Source organism: Belonocnema kinseyi, chromosome 3 (genome assembly GCF_010883055.1).
Source record: "Belonocnema kinseyi isolate 2016_QV_RU_SX_M_011 chromosome 3, B_treatae_v1, whole genome shotgun sequence".
NCBI classification, from domain to species: Eukaryota; Metazoa; Arthropoda; class Insecta; order Hymenoptera; family Cynipidae; genus Belonocnema; species Belonocnema kinseyi.
The window spans coordinates 77,761,016-77,784,163 of NC_046659.1; the positions used below are offsets into that span (position 1 = coordinate 77,761,016).

The window sequence follows — 23,148 nt, forward strand, 5'->3', positions numbered from 1 at the left end:
AATTTTTATCCCCTATTGACCGAAAAATCTTTTTTGGTTGAAAATTCGTCTTTCTTGGTTAAAAAATTCATCTATTATCGTAGAAATATCATTTTTTTCCTAAAAAAAAGCAACTATTTGATTGAAAAGTAATATAATTTAGGTGACGATTCTCTATTTTGTTAAAAAATTCTCTTTTTTTCGTTGAATATTCCACTATTTGATAAAAAAAAACTTCTGGTTTGTGCTTGATTGTTTGAAAAATTAATTATTTTGTGTAAAATGCATTTTATCTAGTTTAGAATGAATTTTCTTAACTGCAAATTTATATATTCTATTTTAAGTAGAAAATCTTGTTTTTGTTGTTGTCGAAAATTGAAGTATTTGGTTGAAAATTCAAGTTTTTTTTTAATTCGTCGTTTTTGGAAGAAAATTAATCTCACGTGATAAAACGTCATCTTTTTTAGTTGAAAATTAATTTCTTTGATTGACCATTTAACAATTTTTTTGAAAATGAACTTTTTTGGTAGAAAAACATATTAATGGTCAAAAATTTCAACTGTTTGGTAGAAGATTTTTTGTTATGTTTTAAAATTCAATACTTGGGTAGAAAAATAAATGTTGTTGTTAAACATTCATATTTACGGGTTGAAAATGTAACTACTTGTTGAAAATTCGTCTTTTCGTTTTAGTAGAATTTTTTCTTTTTATAAAAATGCAACTATTTGGTTGAACATTAATCTTCTTTGATCGAGGATTCGTTTAGTAGAAAATGTTTGTTTTTTTTCTTCGAAAATTCAAGTATTTAGTTGAAAATTCATGTATTTTTTGAAAATCCTTCGTTTTTGGAAGAAAATTAATCTCGCGAGATAAAACTTCATCTTTTTTAGTAACAAATTTATTTCTTTAATTGAAAATTTAGCTGTTTGGTTGAACATTAACTTTTTTTTTAGAAAATCATATTATGGGAGATTTTTTTTATGTTTTAAAATTCAACAATTCGGTAGGAAATTCATTTTGTTGTTGTTAAAAATTTATATTTACGGATAGAAAATTCGTCTTTTTGGGTTAAAACTTTAGCAATTTGGTTGAAAATTGAGTTGAGAATCCAATTATTTTGGTGGATGAATTTTTTTTTTTTCATTATTGACCGAAAAATCTTTTTTGGTTGAAAATTCTTCTTTCTTGGTTTAAAAATCCATCTGTTATCGTAGAAATTTCATCTTTTTTGTCTAATAATTCAACTATTTGATTGAAAAGTAATATGTTTTAGGTGATGATGCACTATTTGGTTAAAAATTGCTCTTTTTTCGTTGAAAATTTCACCATTTGATTAAAAATTTGTCTTGTTTAGTAGAAATTTAATCTTGAATGAAAATTCGCTCGATTGTTTGAGAACTGATGCATTTTGTGTAAGATGCATTTTATCTGGTGTAAAATTAATTTTTTTAACTGCAAATTTATTTATTCTATTTATGTATTTTTTTGAAAATTCATCGTTTTTGGAAGAAAATTAATCTCGGAAGATAAAACTTCATCTTTTTTAATTGAAAATTTAACTATTTGTTTGAAAATAAATTTTTTTTGGTTGAAAATTGTAACTATTTGGTAGGAGATTTTATTAAGTTTTAAAATTCAACAATTCGGTAGAACAATAAATTCTGTTGTTAAAAATACTGATTTGTTGAAAATCTTCTTTTGGAGTTGAGAATCTAATTATTTTTTAATGTTGGATGCATTTTTTTTCTTTATTGACTGAAAAATCTTTTTTGGTTGAAAATTCGTCTTTCTTGGTTTAAAAATTCATCTGCTATCGTAAAAATTTCATCTTTTTTGGCTAAAAAAGCAATAGTTTTTAGGAGACGATTCACTATTTTGTTAAAAGTTCCTCTTTTTTGTATTGAAAATTCCAATATTTGATTAAAAATGTTCTTGCTTGGTAGAAATTTAACCTTGAAAGAAAATTTACTTGATTGTTTGAAAACTTAATTATTTTGCCTAAGATTTATTATATCAGGTTGAAAATTCGTCGTTTTCGGAAGAAAATTAATCTCACAAGATAAAACTTCACCTTTTTTATTTGAAAATTTTTTTCTTTAATTGAAAATTCAACTATTTGGTTGAAAAATATTTTGTATGGTAGAAAATCACATTATTGGTTGAAAATTTTAACTGCTTGCTAAATGATTTTTTTAGGCTTTGAAATTCAACAATTCGATACAAAAATAAATTTTGTTGTTAAAAATTCATATTTACGGGTTGAAAATTTAACTGCTTTTTTTAATTCGTCTTTAATGGTTGAAAATTCGTCTTCTTTAGTTTAAAAAATCATTCATTTTAGTACAATTTTTTGTTTTTATAAAAACCTTTTTTGGTTGAGTATTAATATTCTTTGGTTGAAAACTGAATTATTTTACCTAAGATGCATTATATCTGTTTGAAACTTTAATTTTTTCAACTGCAAATTTATATATCTAATTTTAACTACAAAATGTAAATTTTTAAGTCAAAAATTTTAGTATTCAGCTGAAAATTCGTTTTTTTTTGTTGTGATAAAAATATCATTATTTGGTTAAAAATTTGTCTTCTTTAGTAGAATTTGATTTTTTTTTTTGCTAAAAATTCACCTAATTCGTTGAATATTTAGTTACTTTGTGAAAAATACATGTTTCATAATTGAAAATTATTACTTTTATAACTGCAAATTTAGCTATTATATTTGTAATAGAAAATTCAATTATTTGGATGAAATATCATGTAGTTTCTTAAAAATTCTTCTTTTTTTAGTATTAAAGTAATCTCAGTAGATGAAACTTCATCTTTTTAGTAGAAAATTTTTATTTCTTTGTTCGAAAATTGAACTATTTGGTTGGAAATTAATTTTATTGTTGAAAAATAACATTCTCGGTTTAAAAATGTAACTATTTTGTAAAAAATTCGTATTTTTGTATGAAATTTTTTTTCTCTATTGAATAAATTTTCTTTTCTGGTTGAAATTACAACTTTTTTGTTGAAACTGTGGCTTTTTTATTTAAAAATTTATCTGCTATCGTAAAAATTTGATATTTTTTGATTAGAAAGGTTTGCATCAATTTGATTATTGCACGTTAAATGGGATTTTAAATTTGGATTTTAATCTAAGTTAAATTTCTCAAATTTTGTGTTATTGAAAATTAATTTGTGTTGGTTGAGGATTCAACTATATTCTTTAAAATTCGTCTTTTTGTTAGAAAATACCATTATTTGGTTAGAAATCTGTCTATTTTGGTAGAACTTTTATTTTATTTTTTCAAACTTAATTTTGTTTTCGACAGCAAATTTAACTATTCTATTTCAAGGAGAAAATGTATCCTTTTTAATTGAAAATTAAACTATTAGTTTAAAAATGCATGTTTTTTTTTTAATTTGCCTTATTGTGTAGAATATTTATCTTTCCGGTTATTAATTCCATTCTGATTAAAAACTCGTTTTTTTTTCAAGGTTCATTATTTTAGTTTAAAATTAATTTCTTTTGGTTGAAAATTGAACTATTTTATTATATAAAAATCTTATTTTTGAATTAAAAATGCAACTGTTTGGTAGAAAAATATTTTAATTTGTACGAGAAAACTATCACTTTTTTACTTCAAAATATTTCTTTATTGCAAAATGCAGTAATTTAATTTAAAACTCGTCTGTCTTTAGTTGAAAATAAAATTTTTGCATAGAAAATTCTTTCTTTAGGGTGGCCACTTGACCAGGAAAATCGGGAATTTTTTGAAACCAGGAAATGACAGTGAATTTTGTTTTACCGAGAATTTTACAAATTTGTAGAAGATAAATCTGACCACGTTCAATTTCAACAGTTTTTAAATAATTAATTGAATTTTTATGTTTTTAATTATGATATTATTTAGCTTACAATGCGTAATTCAATTTTTTTTTACTTTTTTGATATTGAAAATTTTGGATAAAAAACATTTTTATTCAATATATAAATACATTTTTTTAAATTTATCTGTACTGTAAGTAATAAAAAGTGAACAAAACGATTTGACAAAACGATTTTAAACCACTTCAAAATTTTAAAATGTTCAGATTTTAACGTTAAAACTTAAACGGTTTCAATTTGAAAATCTTAGTCATTAAACAAATATGAACGTGTGACTGAAAGGTTATTAACTATTTTCAACTTAAAAATAACTTCATTATAATATATTCTTAATTAAAGTAATTTATTAAATTTAAAATATTGTTTTAGTTTGAAATATTCAATTATTAACTCATTTAATTAAAACATTTTAATTTTAAAAAAAAGGATTAATGATTGAATATTTAGAAATTTTGATTTAAGTCAAGTAAATTGAAACCGAATATTTAAAAGTAAAGAATCTTTAATTGGACTGTTTGATATAGAATACCTGGAATCGTTAAAATTTCGAAAAATGTTAATTTGTAAGTGAAATTCTTAAATTTTGATGTTTAATTTACAAATGAACATTTGTAGAAAAAATTTGAGTAATTTTAAGAGATATTTAGGGGTTTTAAAAGATTAAAAATTATCATGCAAATTTTAGAAAGTTTTCTTAAAATCTTCTGGAATCTTTTTTGAACATTTTGTTTAAATCTTTGAAAAACTTTTTAAATATTCTCTTAAAATAATTTTTCAAAATGAAAAATAATTTTTAATTTTTCTGGGAACCTTAAGAAAACTTTTTTATTCTTTTAAAGCCTTTCACAATTCTTGAAAAGAATCTAATTTTTACATTCTCATTCCTGAGAATGTAATGTAATCGTCCAAATTTTCGATCTCTGGTTTTTTTTTAAATCTGCGAAAATCTACATTTTGTTTTATATTAGACAATCATTTCAATTTTTATTTATACATCCAAATTGTAATGATTTTTTTTTAAATTTGCAGGATTTTCTGAAAATTGCAAAAGAAAATTCAATTAACTTTTAAAGATATTTAGAAGTTCTGAATCTTTTTTAATTTAAAACAACTTCTAGATTTCCCAAGATTTTGAAATAAAATTTTGAAGCCTTCCAAGGATGTTTAAACTAGTTAAAAAGAAAATAATTGAAATTCTAATTTAAGAAGTGTTCAGTTTAAAAAATTTCAATTTTTCAATATTTGATGTTTCTAGCTTAAAATTCCTTAAAATTATATAATTTTGAAAATTTTAAAGTTCTTGGACTGATTTTTAATTTAGAGCATTGAAAATGATAACGTGGATTTATATTTTTTTATATTGAAAAATGTTAGTACCTTCAATATTATACGCGTACATTATTGAGCATTTAAATACAATATTTTTAATTGAAAACGTTTAAATTTCAATTTTTTTAAGTTCAAAATTGAAAAATGTTTACGAACCAGGAAATGATTGGGAATTTATTTCGTCGATTAAAACGGCCACTCTGTTTTTTTAGAGGGGGGGGGGGGGGGGGGGGTAAATTTCCACAGTTCTGTTGGAAATTAACTTTTATAGTTACAATTTTATATTTGCGGGTTGAAAACCTAATTTTTTTAAATCATCTTTTTGGCTTGAAACTTCAACATTTCGGAGATAATTTTTTTATTGGCGGAAAAATCTTTCTTAGCGGAAAGCTCAACTTTTTGTTTGAAAATTCATCTTTTTCATTTAAATTTAACTATCTTGTTGAAAATTCGTTTTTATTTTGGTTCAAATTAATTTTCTGATTAAAATTAATCTTTTTTAGTTGAAACTTCAATTATTTTTGTCGAACATTTTTTCGCCTTTTTTTAAAATTGATCTTTTTTGTTACAAATTCAACACCTCTTAGTTGTAGCAAAGGTGGATTTATTATTTTGTTAAGCAAAACACCTCCCCACTAACTCGTCTTACGTAATTTTCGGATGGCCCCTTAAAAAATTCAGAATTTTTAAATTGTGATTTTCTAGTTTGACGATTTCTTACCTAGTTAAATCATTGATTTGCAGAGAAACCGAAGAAGTTAGTCCAGGGGAAAATTATGATAAAAGACTTGAAAAACAGCACTTTCTATAATGAAACTGTGAAAGAAATAGAGAACAAGGAGCGAGAGAAAGCAGCAAGAATGGAGGACGGTGAAATATCAGACAGTAGTGAAGACGCAAGAACACCTACTCTAAGTCCATCTCCTCCTCGTGATTATAAATCAAAATCACCCATTTCCAGCACCTCCCTGGAACGGTCAAAAAGGAAAAGTCGAAGTCCTGCGTCTCGGAAAAAAATCAAAAATGATCTCCGACTTGTCCTGAAGGAGAAGCATAAAAAAAAGGAATCGAAAAGCAAGAGTAGCAAAGACGGTAAACACAAGAATCACAAGGAATCGAAAAGTGATGGGAAAAGGAGTAACAGTTGTCAGTCGAGGGATAAGAAAAGGTCTTCGTCACCACAACGCTCGCATCGAAGTAGAAGCAGGGACCGAGATAAGCGTCGGGGAAGAAGTCGGGAGAGGAGAGAAAGAAGATGGAGTCATGATAGGTGGCAAGAAGACAGAAGCAGAGATAGAAGACATTACAGTAGGCATAGAAGTCGAAGCAGAGAGAGAAAGTAAGATATGGATCATTTAATAGAAATTTTCCCCTTTTTTTGGTAAGAATTCTGCTTTTTTGTCCTCTTCTTTTAAAGAAACTTTACATCTTTATCGTTTTTCACTTAAATGCGAACTGAATTAATAGAAACCAATAAGAAAATCCAACTATTTTGGGTTTTTGGTTTATTTTTTTGTTTGAATAGTCTAGTTTTATACTTTTGTTTCGGAAGTTTTGTTAGAAATTATTTATTTTTCTAGCTACAAATTTAATTATTCCATGTTGGACTGAAAATTGATTGTTTTTAGTTGAATACTCAACTGGTAAATTCGGAGTGGCCGGTGGATCGGAAAATGACAGTGAATTTATTTTTTGACAGGGAATTTTACAAATATTTAGAAGAAAAATCTGTCGCAAGTTCGATTTCAACAGTCTTTAAAATAATGAGTAGAATTGATGTCTGTTTTAATTATGATATAATTTAATTTACAATTCTTGATCAGAAAATCTTTTACTTAAACAAATTTCCAATTTTAGATTTTTATTTGTAATTTAAAGAATTTTAAAATGCAGTCTTGGAGACTTAAAAAATTAAAAATTAAAAGCGTTTCAAGTCCAATGTTTTTAATAAACAGATTTTAACGTTAGAAATTAAACTCTTTCAATCGGGAATGGTTAAACTGCGATACGCCACCTGGTAGCAAAAATCTGAACTAGAAAGAATAGGTACGATTTTAAAGATCCATTTTAATATCCGCATAAAAGTGTTTTAACGATTTTTGTTGCAGAGTTTAAAGTATTTAATGGATACTAAAAATAAGTATTTTTGGAAACAAAGGGGTTTAGATAGAATTTACATCTAATCAGGTGGCTGCTGGTCCAAAAAATCGGGAATTTTATGAGACCGGGAAATTACAGTGAATTATTTTTTTGACTAGGAATTTTACAAATTTATAGACAAAAATCTGTCTAACTGTGAGTCCCATCGTTTTTTAAATAATTAGTTAAATTGTGATCTTTTTCGATTATATATGTAATTCATTTTAGAATGCGTATTTCCAAAATCTTCCAATTTAAGAAATTTATAATTTTAGATTTGAATTGTTAAGTGTACATTTTTATTTTAAAGAATTTTCAAATGATGTTTAAAAGACTTAAGCCATTAAAAATTAGAAGCTTTTGAAATCGAAGATTTTAGATAAAAAAATATGTTTAGTTGATCAACTGTTAATATAAATTAATAGTGATTTTTAAAATTGAACTGTTCTTTAAGATTTAAAAAGTGAATAATAATTAATGTAACAAGACGATTCGAAATCTGTTTGCATTTTTAGAATTTCCAGTTTCTAACGTTAAAAATTATGTAAACTATTCCAATTGGAAAGTCTTATCAGTTAAACCAGTGTAAACTCCCAATTGAAACTTTATAAACTATTTTCAATTTTAAAATAACTTTGGAATTTTTTAATTAAGAAAAATAAGAATTAATTAATATTTAGAAATATCTAACTGTTTGTTTAAAATCAGTAATTATAGTAAATATTAAAAACCAAGTTTTGAACGTTACATTTTAATTGCTCTATTAAAAAAAAATAATAATTTGTAAATAAAATTGTTGAATTTCGGTGTAAATAGCCCACGGCCTACTTTAAAAAATATATATATTTGGGCAGACTTCAAACAAAAAATGTAAAAGCTTTTTAAGAATTTTGAATGGCTTCAAAAGATCAAAAAACATTTTCTATGAAAATTAAAAATGATTTTTATTCTGAAAAGATAATTTTGAGTGATTATTTAAAAACATTTAGAACGATTTACGAACTTATCAAAAATGAATGCGAAAGATTTTAAGGAAATTTATTTGATTTGATAGAATTAAAAAAAATGAATTAATTTTAAGGGATGTTTAAAAGTTCTAAAATAATTTCAAAAATAATTTTTAAAAATGAAAAAAAATTGTAAACAACATGCAGATTTTTCAACATTTTCAAATAAAATTGGTAAGCATTTAAGGATTTTTTTAACCATTTGAAATATAAATAAATTTAATGTTGATTTAAGAATTGTTCAGTTTATAAAAAATGTAATCGTTCAATTTTTTATGTTTCTAGCTTAAATTTGCTTTCAATTATATAATTTGGACCATTTTTAGATTTATTCTTCAATTTAGACTTTCGAGCATTGGAAATGATAACATGAATTTATATTTTTAGAATATTTTTAGTTCCACTTTGAGTGCTTTCATTTGCAGCTCAGTTTTAATTCATTCAAATGGAACAATTATTCGCTTTAGAGTTCGATTGTTTAAATTTCATTGACCATGAAAAATGTTTGCGAACCGTGAAAAAACCGGGAATTTTTTTTCTTAAATTAAAACGGCCACCCTAAATCGCCTATTATTCGTATTCAATTATTATTTTATACTTCACAAAAATATTGTAAAAACACTTTTATGCAAAAATTAATGTACACATTTAAAATGGTACATACTCTTTCTAGTTCCAGTTTTCGGCACCAGGTGGCGAAATGGTAGACAACCATTCCTAATTCGAAAGTCTTAGTCAATAAAAACATGTTAAACGTCCGATTGAAACTTTATAGACTATTTTTAACTTAAAAATAACTTCATAATAATATATTCGTAATTAAAGGCTTTCATTAAATTAAAAATATTTAACAGAAAATTGAGTAGAAGAATAATCAATTAATGTTAAGCAATATTTGACTGTTCATTTAATATGAATAAACGTTAAATAAACGTTTCAATTTTGACTGTGTTTTTAATAAAAAAGGGTAAATTTGCAAGTGAAATTGTTAAATTTTGATGCATAAATAACATTTGAGCCCTTATTATTTGTAGAAAAAAATTGAGTAATTTTAAGAGGTATTCAGAAGTTTTGAAAAGATTCAAAATTTATTTAAAACTTGCAATTATTTCAAATAATTCAAACGACGTGTGTGTACCGATAAAATACCGCTATCCGTACCGAAATTTGGTTGCAAATAGCCATAGCCTAATTTAAAACAAAAAGTCGATTTTTGCTGATTTCAAACCAAAAATTTAGAAGCTTTTTAAGAATTCGTGAAAGGCTTCAAACGAATAAAAACATTTTCTTAAGATTCCTAGGAAAATTGAAAATGATTTTTCATTTTAAACCATTATTTTCAGAGAATATTTAAAAAGGTTTTCAAAATTTTCAGGGAAGATTTTAAGGAAATTTTTAAAATTTGAAGGATTTTCTAAACATTTTAGGAAACATTTGATGCATTTCCAAAATAATTTGAAATTTGAACAAAATTAAAACAACCTATAAATTTCTCAAGATTTGGAAACAAAATTTTGTAGCTTTTCAAGGATCTTTAAACTGTTTAAAATGAAAATAATTGTACCTTATAATTGAAAAAGAACAAGTTAATTAAAAAAATATGTTAATTTTGTAATTTTTAACGTTTCTAGCTTAAAATTGTTTAAAATAATCCAATTTTAAAGAGCATTGAAAATGAAAACGTGAATTTATATTTTTGGAATATAATCTGAATCTTTGAAGTCTATAATTTATAAAAGTTAAAATTTCTACATTTTCTCATTTATCCGCATTTCTTTTAAAATTGTTCAATTGAAAAGTATTAGTTCATTTCATTTTTTAAAATAAATTATTGAGCATTTGAATACAGAAATTTCGAATTAAAAAACTTTTAAACTTTAATATAAAAAGTTTAAAATTCAAGAGTTCCACTTTGAGTGCTTTAATTTGTATTTTATTTTTCATTAATTCAAATGGAAAAATGTTTAAATTTTTAATTCAATCTTTTTTAATTTATTGACTTGAAAAATGTTTGCGAAAAGGGGAAAAAATCGGGAATTTTTTTCTTCGATTAAACCGGGCATCCTGTACAATTTTAATTTTAATTTTTTAATTTTATTGAAAATTCTTTTTTTTTTTGCTGAAAATTAATAGAGTTTAGTTGAAAATTAAACTTAATTTTTTTACTCAGAATTCATCTTTTTGGTGGACTATTTATCTACTAGGTTGAAATTTAAACTATTTTGTTGAAAGTTAATATTTTTTATTTAAATTTAATTTATCGATCTGAAAATTTAACGATTTCAGTTTTGATTTAAAATTGATCATTTTTAGAAAACAATTCAATTATTTGATTAAATATTCATGTATTTTTTTGTTAAAAAAATTTATCTTGGTTTAAGTTCAACTTATTAATTTTTAACTGATAATTTAACCATTTCATTTTTTCTTGAAAATTGGTCAATATTAGTTGAAAATTAAACTATTTTTAATTGAGAATGCTTCGTTTTTGTTGAAAAATTCCTTTTTGTTCGAAAATTCATTTTTATTTTTATCGTAAATTTATTTTTTAAATGAAAAATTCAAGTATTTAATTTGTGGTTTAAAAATGATCGTATCATCGTATTTAGTTTAAAAATAAATCAGTTGCTTGAATATTGATATGTTTTGTGTAAAATTCGTAATTTTTTGGCATAAAATTAATCTTAGTTGAAACTTCACTTGCTTGGTTAAATTTTTAACTATTTTTTTTAAAATTCGTTTTTTAAAATGATTTTTAACTGAAAATTTGCCGTGTTTTGTTGTAAATTCAACTGTTTTATGTAAAAGCTCTATTTCTTATGTTTTTGTATTTAAAATTTTATTATTCCAGTAGAATATTCTATTATTTTGGTAGGGAATTTAACTATTTGATTAAAAATTAACTTTGTGCTTAAAATTTTGTTTACAGAAATTATAACTTTGCGTTTTTTGTTACAAAATTTTATTTGTTCAAAATGTGTCTTGTTTGATTGAAAATTCAACTATTTTGTAGAAAAACTCTTTGGTTAAAAATTGGGGAAAAAATGTTAGGTTAAAATTAAATCAAACATTTTTGGATCAAAACTTATCTTTTTACATTCTCATCATTTGTGATTGAGAAAGTATTAGAATTGTCGGAAATTTGACATCACAGTTTTTCAACGGATCTCCACCTTTTGAGACCCCCTAAATCCGAAAATCAGGTTTTCACAATGGCGTCTGTCTGTCTGTTCGTCCGGCCATCCGTCCGGCCGTCCGTCCGTAAACACGATAAGTCTCGAAAAAATGAACGAATCAAATCCATCTTTGGCACACTTTTTTTAGGTCCTAAAAGAAAGGACGAGTTCGTTAACCAGCCATTTTTGATAAAAATTCAAAAATTCCATTTTGTGGTCAAACTATGCAGAATACGAAAAAAGATGAATTAACAAAAATTCTGATCTCAAGAAAGATCTACAAATTTGTCAATAATTACTTCTTTATTGGACACGTACTTTTTGTTTTATTCGTGACAAATAACAGTGAAAATAAAAAATGTGCAAAAACACGATCAGTTACAAAAAAAAAGATTGAAGAAAACCTGTTTACAAATGTCTGTCGAAATTCTAGTGCTTAGCGCGATTGTCACGATGAGAATGTTTACGTCAAAGCCTACAGAGCTTTGAGAAACTTAATCTTTGAATATACTTAATTTAGTAGACAATTCAGAATATGAAGACGCATATAAATACTGCCAGCTAAAAGATCTTTTTGATCAAGTTTTTTTCAAGCATTCCAAATGCAAAGAATAAATATCCGAGCACAAAGCGCGAGAATGAACCGTCGCGCGCCCTAGGCGCACTCAAACTTGCGAGCCGCGCGCGCAGCGCGCGATGAGAATATGCCCGCAAAGCGTGCAGATTTTTTTGTTTAAAATTCAACTATTTGGTTTATATTCATCTTTACTGGTTTAAAAGACAACTTTTTTTTAACAATTCGACTGTTTAACTTGAAATCTTGACAATTATTTTGAAAATTCATCTTTTTGGGTAGAAAATTAATTGTATTAATTGTATTTCATCTTTTTTAGTAGACAAGATATTTGTTTTAGTTAGAAACTTGTTTTTAATCGTCGAAAATGAACGTTTTATTAAAACATCAGCTATTTTCGGAGAAAATGGTGTTTTTAGCTTTCAAATTTAAATATTTTGTTGAAAAATCATCTCTTTCCTGCAATTGCAACTATTTTATTGTTAGTGCAACTGCATAGTTAAAAATTTTTTTTGTTGAAAAATGTTGTTTTTGAAAATTCAGTTCTTTCGGTAGAAAATCATTTTGGCTTCGAATTTCAACTATTTAGTTGAAATAGGTGTTCTTTCTTGATTCAAAAATTTTTCATGATTGAAAATTCGTCTTTTTGGTTTGCATGCAACTATTTTTTTGATTTTAAATAAAGATTTTTTATTCGAAATTTAATCTTTTTTTTTGTAAATACGACCACTTGGTTGAAAATTCAACTATTTGGTTAAAAATTTAACTGTGTTAAATTTTCGAAAATTTAACTGTTTTGTTGAACGTGCCTCTTTTGGAAGAAAATTGGTCTTTTTGGGTTTCTAATTCAACTATTTGGTTGAAAATTCAACTGTTTTTTAGTTAAAATTGAATTTTTTTATTTGGAAATTCTACTATTTGGTTAAAACTTTATCTAGTTTGTTGAAAATTTGCCTCTTTTAACTGAAAGTTCAACTATTTGGATGGTAATACAACTATTTTGTCTAAAATTATATTTTTGTTGTTAAAAGACTTAACTATTCAGTTGAAAAATCACCTTTCTTAGATGAAAATTAACTTTTTTGTTCAAAGTTGATCTTTTCGCGTTTAAAATTAAACTGTTTTCTAAAATATTCGACTTCTTAGCTTGAAAACACAACGTTTCATATTAAATTCACTATGGCTTTTACACATTAATTTTTATTTAAAAGAGTGTACTTCTTAATTATTTCCCTATTTCCGTAAAGATTTCCCTTGTTTTGAGAACATTTTGGGCTGTGAAATCTCCTAAGTAAGTTTTTTTTCTGGAATAAATTGTAACATTATTTTCAGAGAGTGGATCGAGATTGATAAGAAGAAGCTTTTGGAGATTGCCAGGCGAAATGCGATAAACATGATTAAACGTGGAGCACTTCCTCTGGCACAAAGGGATAAAGCTATTGCTGCCATACAAGCTGGAGGAAAAACAGTTGATGAACTCACAGGTGAATTTACTTAAAATCCAAAAAACAAACAAAAAATCAGTCAAAAAATAAAAATAGCTTCCTATTATGAAAAATAAAATTATTTTCAGATTTCTGCAAAACCCTTTCGAAATCTGAAGCTCTTGGAGAATTATCGAGTATTTCATCAGACGGTGATGGTAGTGGATCAGAAAAGGGTTTCCATCATCCTTTCCTTCTAAAGGAGAGGCCTAATTCCATAATAATGAATATTAGAGTGAGTCTTTGTCCAACATTTCAAGCTTTCTTTTTTGCTTTGATGATCATTTATAAATGAATAAAATATTTAATTTCAGGACGCTAAGCAGTTGCCGACAAAAACTTTTCAAGAAAAAACGGCCGAATCATCGAACCAGCTGCGATTGCAGTTTCCAGTTTCAAGCGGCCAACTTCATCGAAAGACTGGTAAAATTACGTATAGAATTACAAATCAGAAAAAAAATACTTGAATTTTCAACAAAATAATTAAATTTTTAACAAAATAGTTGAAATTAACCGAAAAAGATAAATTACCAACAAAAAAGTGACATATTTTATTTTTCAATAAAAAAAAATGAAATTTATGCACAAGAAAAAGAATTTTAATGCCAAAAAGCGAAATTTTCAACAAATAAAGACTTTTCACTCAAGAAAGAAATAACAGTTTATCTAAATTGGTGAACATTCAAGCTAAAAGACGAATTTTGTCTACAAAAATTGAATTTTCAAAACTAAAAATATGACTTTTCAGCCGAAAATTAATTTTTCACGAAACTGATGCATTTTTAACCAATAAAAATGAAATTTCAAATCAAGAAAATTATTTTTTTTTTACCGAAAAAGGAGAATTTTTAATTAAAAAAGATCAATCTCAAAAAAATGAAAAGGTTACATTTTCGGTCAAAACATTATTTTTAAACAAAAAAAAAATGAATACTCAAGCAAAGAAGAATCATTTTAAACCAAAAAATGGCATTTTCATTTTTTTTTAAATGTAATTTGTACTAAGACAAGTGAACTTTAAAGCCAAGAAGAAAAATTTACAACAACAGAAAATAGTTGAATTTTCTATTACCAAAAATAAGTTTCAACGAAAAAAATTGAATTTTCAGTCCAAAAAGACGATTTTTTCAACCAAAAAGAATGAATTTTTAACAGAATAGTTGAATCATCTACCAAATAGTTGCAATTTTATAAAAGAAAGATTTAATTTGTACTAAAACAGAGGAATTTATATTTAAAAAATTAACAAAAATTTAAGTTGAACTTTCATCGAGAAAAGATTTCAGTCCATCTTTCAACACCAATTTATAAATTTTAAACGAAAAGTCAATTTTCTATGAAATAGTTAAATTTTTAACCAAAAATTTGCATATTTATCCAAGAAAGATGGAATTTTTCTTAAAACAGATGAAGTTTCAATTTTTTAAAAAACTTTTAAGCGAAATTTGCATCCAGAAATGATTTTAGTTCTTTTTTCAAAGCCAAAATATTAAATTTAAACCAAAAGTAAATTTTCTATAAAATAGTTCAATGTTCAACAAAACAGCAGAATTTTCAACCAAAACGTATGGCATTTTTATCCAAAAAAGATAAAATTTCTCTTAAAACATATGAATTTTCAATTTTTTCAAATCTAGAAGTTATTTCAGTTCTCTTTTTAACGCCAAAACATTATATTGATAAAAAAGTAAATTTTCTATGAAATGGTTAAATTTTTAACAAAACAGTAGAATTTCCAACCAAAAACTATGAATTTGTGACAAAATAGTTTAATTTTTAACCAACTAGTTGCATTTTTATCCAAGAAAGTTGTGATTTCTGCTAAATCAGGTGAATTTTAAAATAAAAAAGACAAACCTTAAAAAAAGAGTAGAATTTTCAAACAAATAGTTACATTTTTATTTGAGAAAGATGATATTTTTTCTAAAACTGATGAATTTAAAGAAAAAAAATAGTTACATTTTCATCTAAAGATTCCAGTTTCCTTTTCAATACCAAAATAAGAATTGTAAACAATTAGTTAATTTTCTGCTAAATAGTCAAATTTTCAACCATAAATATTACTTTTTAGAAAGATTGTAAAAGTTTGAATCAAAATTTGGATTTTTATTCAAGAATAATCAAAATTCCACTAACACAGGTTGGTTTTTAAATCAAAAAGACAATTTTTTTGAAAAAAGAGATCAATTTTCATCTGAAAAGATTTCAATTGACTTCTAAACACAAAAATAAGTTGTGTTTTTTCAAGAAAGATGCATAATTTATACTGAAAAAGATGAACTTTTAAATCAAAAAGGCAAATGTTCAGAAAAAATAGTTTTTGTCCAAAAAAGATTTCAGTTTACTTATCAGCAACAAAATATAAATTTTAAACAAAAGGTTAATGTTTAACGAAAATAGTTGAAATTTTAACTAAAAAAAGACGAATTAAAAAAAAACAGTTGAATTTGCAATCAAAAAGGATGACTTTATAAGAAAATTGTACAATTTTCAAACAAATAATAAAATGTATAACTAAAAAGATAATCTTCAGTTGTTCGTAATTTCTTTTTTTACAAAAGTTGACATTTTAGATTCTCGTATTTGTAAAATAATTGGGATTTTCTTGTAGAAAGTGAATGGGTGCCTGTGCCGCCGAAAAAGCCAGAGCCCAAAAAACAATTTGTACCGGCGAGTGAACCACTTCGTTCTCTGCCGGCTCCACTTCCAGTACCAGCTCCACTTCCGGTACCAGCACCTGCACCTATTCTGACTCCTGAGCCGGTGAAACAGCCTTCAATTTTCCCCCCGACAGTGCCTGCCGATGTTCGTAAAATTACCCAACTTGATTAATTATGTCAATCTAAATCGAAAGGAATTAGCTAACTATATTTTCCGTTTGTCATTTATTTTCAGAATGTGGATGTCGGTTTGATCGTGTCGCAGAGACTTGCTGCTATGAGAAAATTGAGGGAAAATCCACATGACGTTTGTGCATTAAATGAAATGTATAGAGCACAGAATGAGGTGAGTTTAATCAGTTTTACAATTTACAATTTTACGTTTCCTGATGATGAATTTTAACAAAGTATTTTACAAATTTTGCGAAAGATGGTCCTGCAACTGCATATTTCAATAATAACTTAACCCTCAAAGTGCATACATGGTAAAAATCACGGTAAAGTGCAACGTGGGTTTTATACACCCCAGCGTATTTAATCATGTATTGTTTAACCCCTATTGAATATTTTGTCACAATAAAATTATCGGGTGTAGTTTATGGTATCTTTTACAAGGTAAAGTTGATTTTATAGCCATTTATGTATTTTAAGTTTGTTAAAAAAAATTATTGAAAGTTTTAATTATTTTAACCTGAAAATTTATGACGCTACTTTTGAAATAATGTAGTTTCATAAAAAAATATTGCAAAATGAGTGCTTTCAAAAAAGATATTTATTTGCAAAGTAGAAAAGTCAATTTTATGATAAAATTGTGAGATTTTTTGCTTTTAAATCGATCTATTATTATAAAAATTGAACAACTTTGACATGTAATACTATAAAAATACAAGAAATTGAAAAGAGAGACGTATATAACTGTATTTTAACAATTATATTTTATTCAACACATCCACAGTCTGCTCTCGCATGACGCGCTGTCATTAGTTATAAGCCATCTACAAAGAATAAAAGTATGAAATAATCTAAAAAATAACTATTTCACTTCATATGAAATGCTTACGTTAGAAAGTAAACAAAAATCAATATTATTTCAACGATAAAATTTGCTCCAAAATTACTTTTTCACTCACGAAGTGCACACTGGGTGTTTCCGACCCCACGATTTTTTTTACCTCCACCTTCAGCAGCTGCTGCTAGTAGACTAGTATGGTATATAAAAGTTTGAAAATTGCTTGGGGTCTCTGACACCCACAATGCACTTTAAGGGTTAATAAGTTTGAAAATTAGTTTCATATTTAAGACTATTTCCTCTTGTATTTTTAATAATTCCTATTTGTCACGTTTTTTTCGCTTGTCTTGGAACTGAATTAGTAGAACCCAATAAGAAGATCCAACTATTTTTTGGTTAAAAGTTAATTCTTTGGTTTGTTTAAAAGTCTACAATTGTATTTTTAGTTCGGAATTCATTTTGTTTGTTTAAAAATTCTACGATTTGGGTGATTAAATTAAACTATTTTGTTGAAAATTTGTTTTATTTTTCGTTAAAAATTAATTTTTTTAAACTGAAAATTGAACTGCTTAATTTTTGGTTGAAAATGGATCTTTTTTAGTTAAAAATTCAACTATATGCTTGAAAAATGATCTTTTTTAATCAGGGGCTCGCTATAGAATTACTATGTACCGATAATAATTCTACAAAAGGAACATTAAATTTTCAACATTGACATAAGGGATCATTCACAAATTACATAAGGCGTTTTTCTTTTTTCCATATCGCTGTATCACTGGTCACTTCACGGAAATTATATTCTCATCTTTATTTAAACAAAAGAAAAACGCGTGACATAATTTGTGGATGATCCCTAAGTAAATATTAGAAATTATAAAAATAGTAAATTTAAATTGAATTTTCTTTCTATTGAAATTTTTAATGATTACTGATAATTGAAACTAAGTCTTAATTGAACTAAACTATAAAAATTTATATTTCTTTTTAAATCTAGAAAATAATCTACTTTCTTTCGTTATAAGCCATTAATAAAAATTAATTATGTTAAAAAAATATTTACTAATAAAAAAAGGTTTTATAATATAAAGAATAGGATGTATAGAATACATAAATATTAATAAAGTTGTAGAATAAAAAAGTCTATTTGTAAACCATAGCTTTAAAAACAATTGTAATGAATTTAAACCGTTTTTAAAATTTTCGATAACAACTTTAATCAATTCTTTTTTTAATAATATTCAAAATTCATGTTACTATTTTCAAAGTGAACAAAACAGATTGCGATCTGTAAAAACAATTTTAACGAATTAAATTCATTTTTTCGTCAATTTTTTTGATAATAACTTTTATTAATTATTTTTGTAATATCAGTTGAAAACGTATGCTACTAATAATTTGCGTAAAAATAAGTTTAACTGCATATTTCCGTTAACATTTTCACTATATATATCTTGCTGAAATAAGAAAATTTTCTTATAGTGCAACAATTTTTGTCAATTATTTTCAAAGTGAACAATAAATATTGCAATCTTTAAAAACAATCATAATGAATTTAATCTGTTTTCAAATTTTTTTATTACAACTTTAATACATTATTTTATTAGTATTATTTCAAAATTCATGTTATCAATATTTTTCTTTAAAAAAAAACAGTTTAATTGCATATTTGATTTATTATCTCAAGTTTAAATTAAAAAATTTTTTATAGTAAACACTTATTTGTCATTTTTTTTACAAAATAAACAAAAAATATTGCAATCTTCAAAAACAATCGTAACTAATTAAAAAAATTTTCAAATTTTTTTTATAACACCTTTAATCAATTATTTTATTAATATTATTAAAAATTCGTGTTTTCATAATAAAAACCGTAATTCTTTTTGGGACCATATAAGTTATTTTGTAGAAAATTCATATTTTTTGGTCGAAAATTTATCTTCTTTGTTAAGAAATTATCATTTTGGATTGAAAATTCAACTATTTGGTTGAAATTTAACTATTTGTATAAAAATCTTTTTTTTTGTTCAGAATTTATTTTATCAACTGAAAATGTAACTATTCCATTGTTTAGTAAAAATTGCTATTTTAATTTAAAATTGATTTATTTTAGTTAAAAATTCATGTATTTTGTTGAAAATTCATCTCCTTGGGTAGAAAATTAAACTTCTTGGTTGATATTCATTCTGTTTGGTTAAAAATGCAACTGTTTTGTTGCAAATGAATCGGTTTTGGTTAGGGATTCATCAATTTTGTTAAAAATTCCTACTTTTCGATTGAATTTAACTATTTTTTTAAATTTCAAGTTAAGATCTTTTTAAATTAGAATATGCACTTTGTAAGAAATTCAATTTTTTAGTTAAATATCCACCATTTTAGCTGAAATGTTTAGTTAAAAATTAAACAATGTATTTAAAAAATTAAATTATTTGTTTGTTAAAAATTAACTTTTTTATCTGAAAAATAAAGAACACCATTTTTTATTCGAAAGTTACCTTTTTTAAGTTGAAAATAGCAGAAAATTCGTCTTTTTGAGTAGAAAACTAATCTTGTTTGTTGAAAATACATCTTTTTGTTTGAGGACTCAACTATTTTGTTTGATTTTTTTTAATTCAACTGGTTAAAAATTCGTTTTTGTTTTTAAATTAATTTTTTAACGGAAAATGCAACTATTCGAAGTTGGTTGAAAATTGATATGTTTTATTTAAAAATTCCACTATTTGGGTAGAAAATCGATCTTCTTTGTTGAAAAATAATCTGTTTCATTCAAGATTTAACTATTTTGTGAAAAATTCGTTAAAAAATCATTTTGTTGTTGAAAAGTAATAACTACAAATTTAACTATTTTATTCAACTATTTGGTTGTAAATTCGACTGTTTTTGGTTGAATTTTAAACTTTCTTGTTTGAAAATTCGAACATATGTTTGAGAATGCATCTTTGTAAGGGAAAACTCAATTATTTTGCTGAAAAATCAACCATTTTGTTTAAAATTTCATCGATTTTTTGAAAATTCAACTGTTTTCGAAAGAGTTTCTCTTTTTGGCTTGACGATTTACTTATTTTGTTGGGCAACTATTTAGTTAAAACTTAATTCTGTTATTGAAAATTTATCTCTTGCAGTAGAAAACCTTTTTTGGTTCAAAATTCATCTCTTTCAGTAGAAAACTTTTTTTTTTAATTCAATATATTTAGACATAAAATCTTAGATATTTAAAGGATTATTTATTTATTTAATTAAAAATGGTATCGACAATAATTATATTTAAAATAATTTATTCTCCTATTTTCGTGAAAAATTACTCTATTCCCCCTGTTTTGAGAGCATTTTAGGCTGTGAAGTCTTATGAAGGGCCTAAATTTACTGTTTTGTACAGATGAAATCTTGGGCAGAGAGTAAGCAGATGCCAGGTCAGTTTACAGGTAGCACTGGCGTAAAAGTACTGACACCAGCAGAACTTACTTCAGGTTATCAAGCTTGGGCGCGTAAGGTAACAATATTCACTTACATTCTGATCTATTTCTCTCCAAAAACTATAAACCCAACCACTTGAAATTGCATTTACTCTTTGAAATCTTTCGTTTTTTCTAGAATTTTTTTAAAATTCGAATTTTTCGTAAGTGAAAATGCGTATTTCGATAAGCAATTTGCCCCACCGTGACAATTTACGGATTATTAAAAAAAAGAAAGAATAATTTCTCAGCACATATCTTCGGTATATGCAATGAGAATATAAAAAATTGACATTGCGTCTAACAAGTTTTCAGGTACAGTTTCGACAAAGACCACTTGAGGCCTCTGAGATCTCGTGTAGGATTTGAAAACCGAATAAAGATTGTAAGAAATGTAAAATCATACATTTGTTTTATATTTTTTGTAACTGTCAACATTTTTCTGTGTATTTTACTTTAAATTGACATATGGACAACAAAAAAAGATTTATTCGGTTTTATCGAAATTCCAGGTACCTTAAAGAAGATAAAAGGTCTAGAAGAAACTGTGTTGCAGGCAGAGACTATTTCTTATTTAGAGGTAGAATCTGTGCCTGCACGGACGCAGGAGTACCGTTGCATTTCACGATCATACGTAATTAAAAAAAAAATCTGATGCCATTCAGAAGGTATTTGTCGTTAAAATAAAAGCCATTTAAAGTAAATTGTCGCGAACAACTCTTAAGATGGAAATCATTTTAAACAGCTATAATTTTTAAATTGTTTCAGTATCACATTTTACCTTTTTTATTTATTTAAAAAATAGCAATTTGAATAATTGAAAAATTAAAACTTCATCAGAGTGAATAGTCAACGGTCTCGTGCGAGATTATTGCTAATTGTCATCAGCTTATTATAGCAGAATTTTATCAGAAGCCATGTCCATGATAAAGCTGGGATATTTAGCAATAGTCTACATCCACCTGAGGATTTGTTACAGGCATCTAACTACATCAGAAAAGAAACACCGGTGGCAGCCTGATCCGTCATTTATGCTTTTTGCTGGTGGTAAGTATTGTAATTTTTGAAACTACCGATTCAAGTTTCTGCCGTAATTTGAGAAAACACCGTTCACTGCTGTTTAAAAATTGTTACTTATTAATTTAATTATTAATTATTATAAAATATTAATAAGTTATGAAATTATAATTATTATGCCATTTTACATATCTTAATATTATATTTTTATCCAAAATTGTTTGATCTCTTTTACGCTTTTTTTAAGCAGTCGAGTGGATATTAATGTTATCTATTTCAATAAATTAAAAGTTAATATTTTGTTTGAAAAAAAAAACAACCGGATTCGAGCAGAAATAGTTCACGTTTATTTATTAAATTTGCGTAAATTCTGAATGTATAGAGTAACAACCAAACTCAAAATTATTAACTGAAAAGATTTCAAACCTACCTGGATTATAATCATGTAATAAAATTTCACATTATAATCATAAAAGAATTAAATAACATAAAATACTTTTTTTTTTAATAGTTTCAGATAAAAATGTCAAAGAAGGACAATTTCAAAACGTTAAAAATGGAATATTTTTCGATTAGGATTTTTTAAAAATAGATCATTTAAAATTCAGAGCGATGAAAATAGTATTCATTCCAATTAAAAGCATTCAAAATTCAATAATTTACCATTCAAAACTTTTGGATTTTAATACATTTAATTTTAAAACTACCAAAATTTGACAATTTGAAATTGAAACGTCAATTAAATATGTCAAAGAAAAAGCTTTTGAAATTCTAGAGACCGAATCCATTTCAAATCAGGCAGGGCCCTACACTTGAAATCAGAGAATCCCTGGAGGGCAAAATATGTTGTTTCTTAGAGGAAATTATGCGTTACGCATTTTTCCAATTTGCTAACAGAACTTTTTCTAAAAAGTTATGCGTATTTGAATCTTGTGCTTTATTTAAAAAAAAATAAACAATTTTTTTCTTTAGCCCTTTATAACTTCCGGCCTAATTGAGATATTTATTATTTTCTTTTAAATTCTAATTTAAAAAATTAAAATTCGATTTCCTCAAAAAAGCCTTTAAATATTTTGTTATTTATTTTTTTGAACTTGTACTTTGATAATGAACATATCTTGTAAGTTTGACGCTTGCTAAATAACTTTTGTAGCTAGGAGAATTCTTTTTTGTTACAAACGAATAAAAAAGTTCTACGAAGAATGTCTTGTTCTTTGGCGATATTTTTCATAGTTAACGAAAAAAATTCAAAAAATACATTTTTAGGGGGGGGGGGATTCTCCCAGTCTCAAAAATTGTTTAGTCTTCATAATGCTGCTAAAGTGCTTTTCTTTTATTAGTAGAAACTTGTTAAAAAATTGTACCAGGTGTATACATATGAAACCGGTATTTTTTCAAGAAAAAAACACATTTATTTCAAGAGAATGATAACAAATATTTTATTCAAAGTATGC

At 25.3% G+C, this 23,148-nt stretch overlaps 1 protein-coding gene across 2 annotated transcripts in view; it reads left to right on the forward strand.

Annotated features, from left to right (window-relative positions):
* The window catches only part of LOC117169018 (protein SON-like), a 42,769-nt gene that overhangs the window by 3,282 nt on the left and 16,339 nt on the right, over positions 1-23,148 (forward strand). The window contains exons 3-10 of one of the 2 annotated variants that reach the window (XM_033355071.1): positions 5,924-6,518; positions 13,408-13,559; positions 13,649-13,794; positions 13,874-13,982; positions 16,171-16,364; positions 16,455-16,565; positions 20,602-20,715; positions 21,657-21,724. In XM_033355071.1, coding sequence (XP_033210962.1) covers positions 5,924-6,518; positions 13,408-13,559; positions 13,649-13,794; positions 13,874-13,982; positions 16,171-16,364; positions 16,455-16,565; positions 20,602-20,715; positions 21,657-21,698 — 1,463 coding nt within the window. In that variant the 3' untranslated portion in view covers positions 21,699-21,724. The remainder of the gene's footprint in view (positions 1-5,923; positions 6,519-13,407; positions 13,560-13,648; positions 13,795-13,873; positions 13,983-16,170; positions 16,365-16,454; positions 16,566-20,601; positions 20,716-21,656; positions 21,725-23,148) is intronic. The other variant, XM_033355070.1, reaches the window with a different exon arrangement.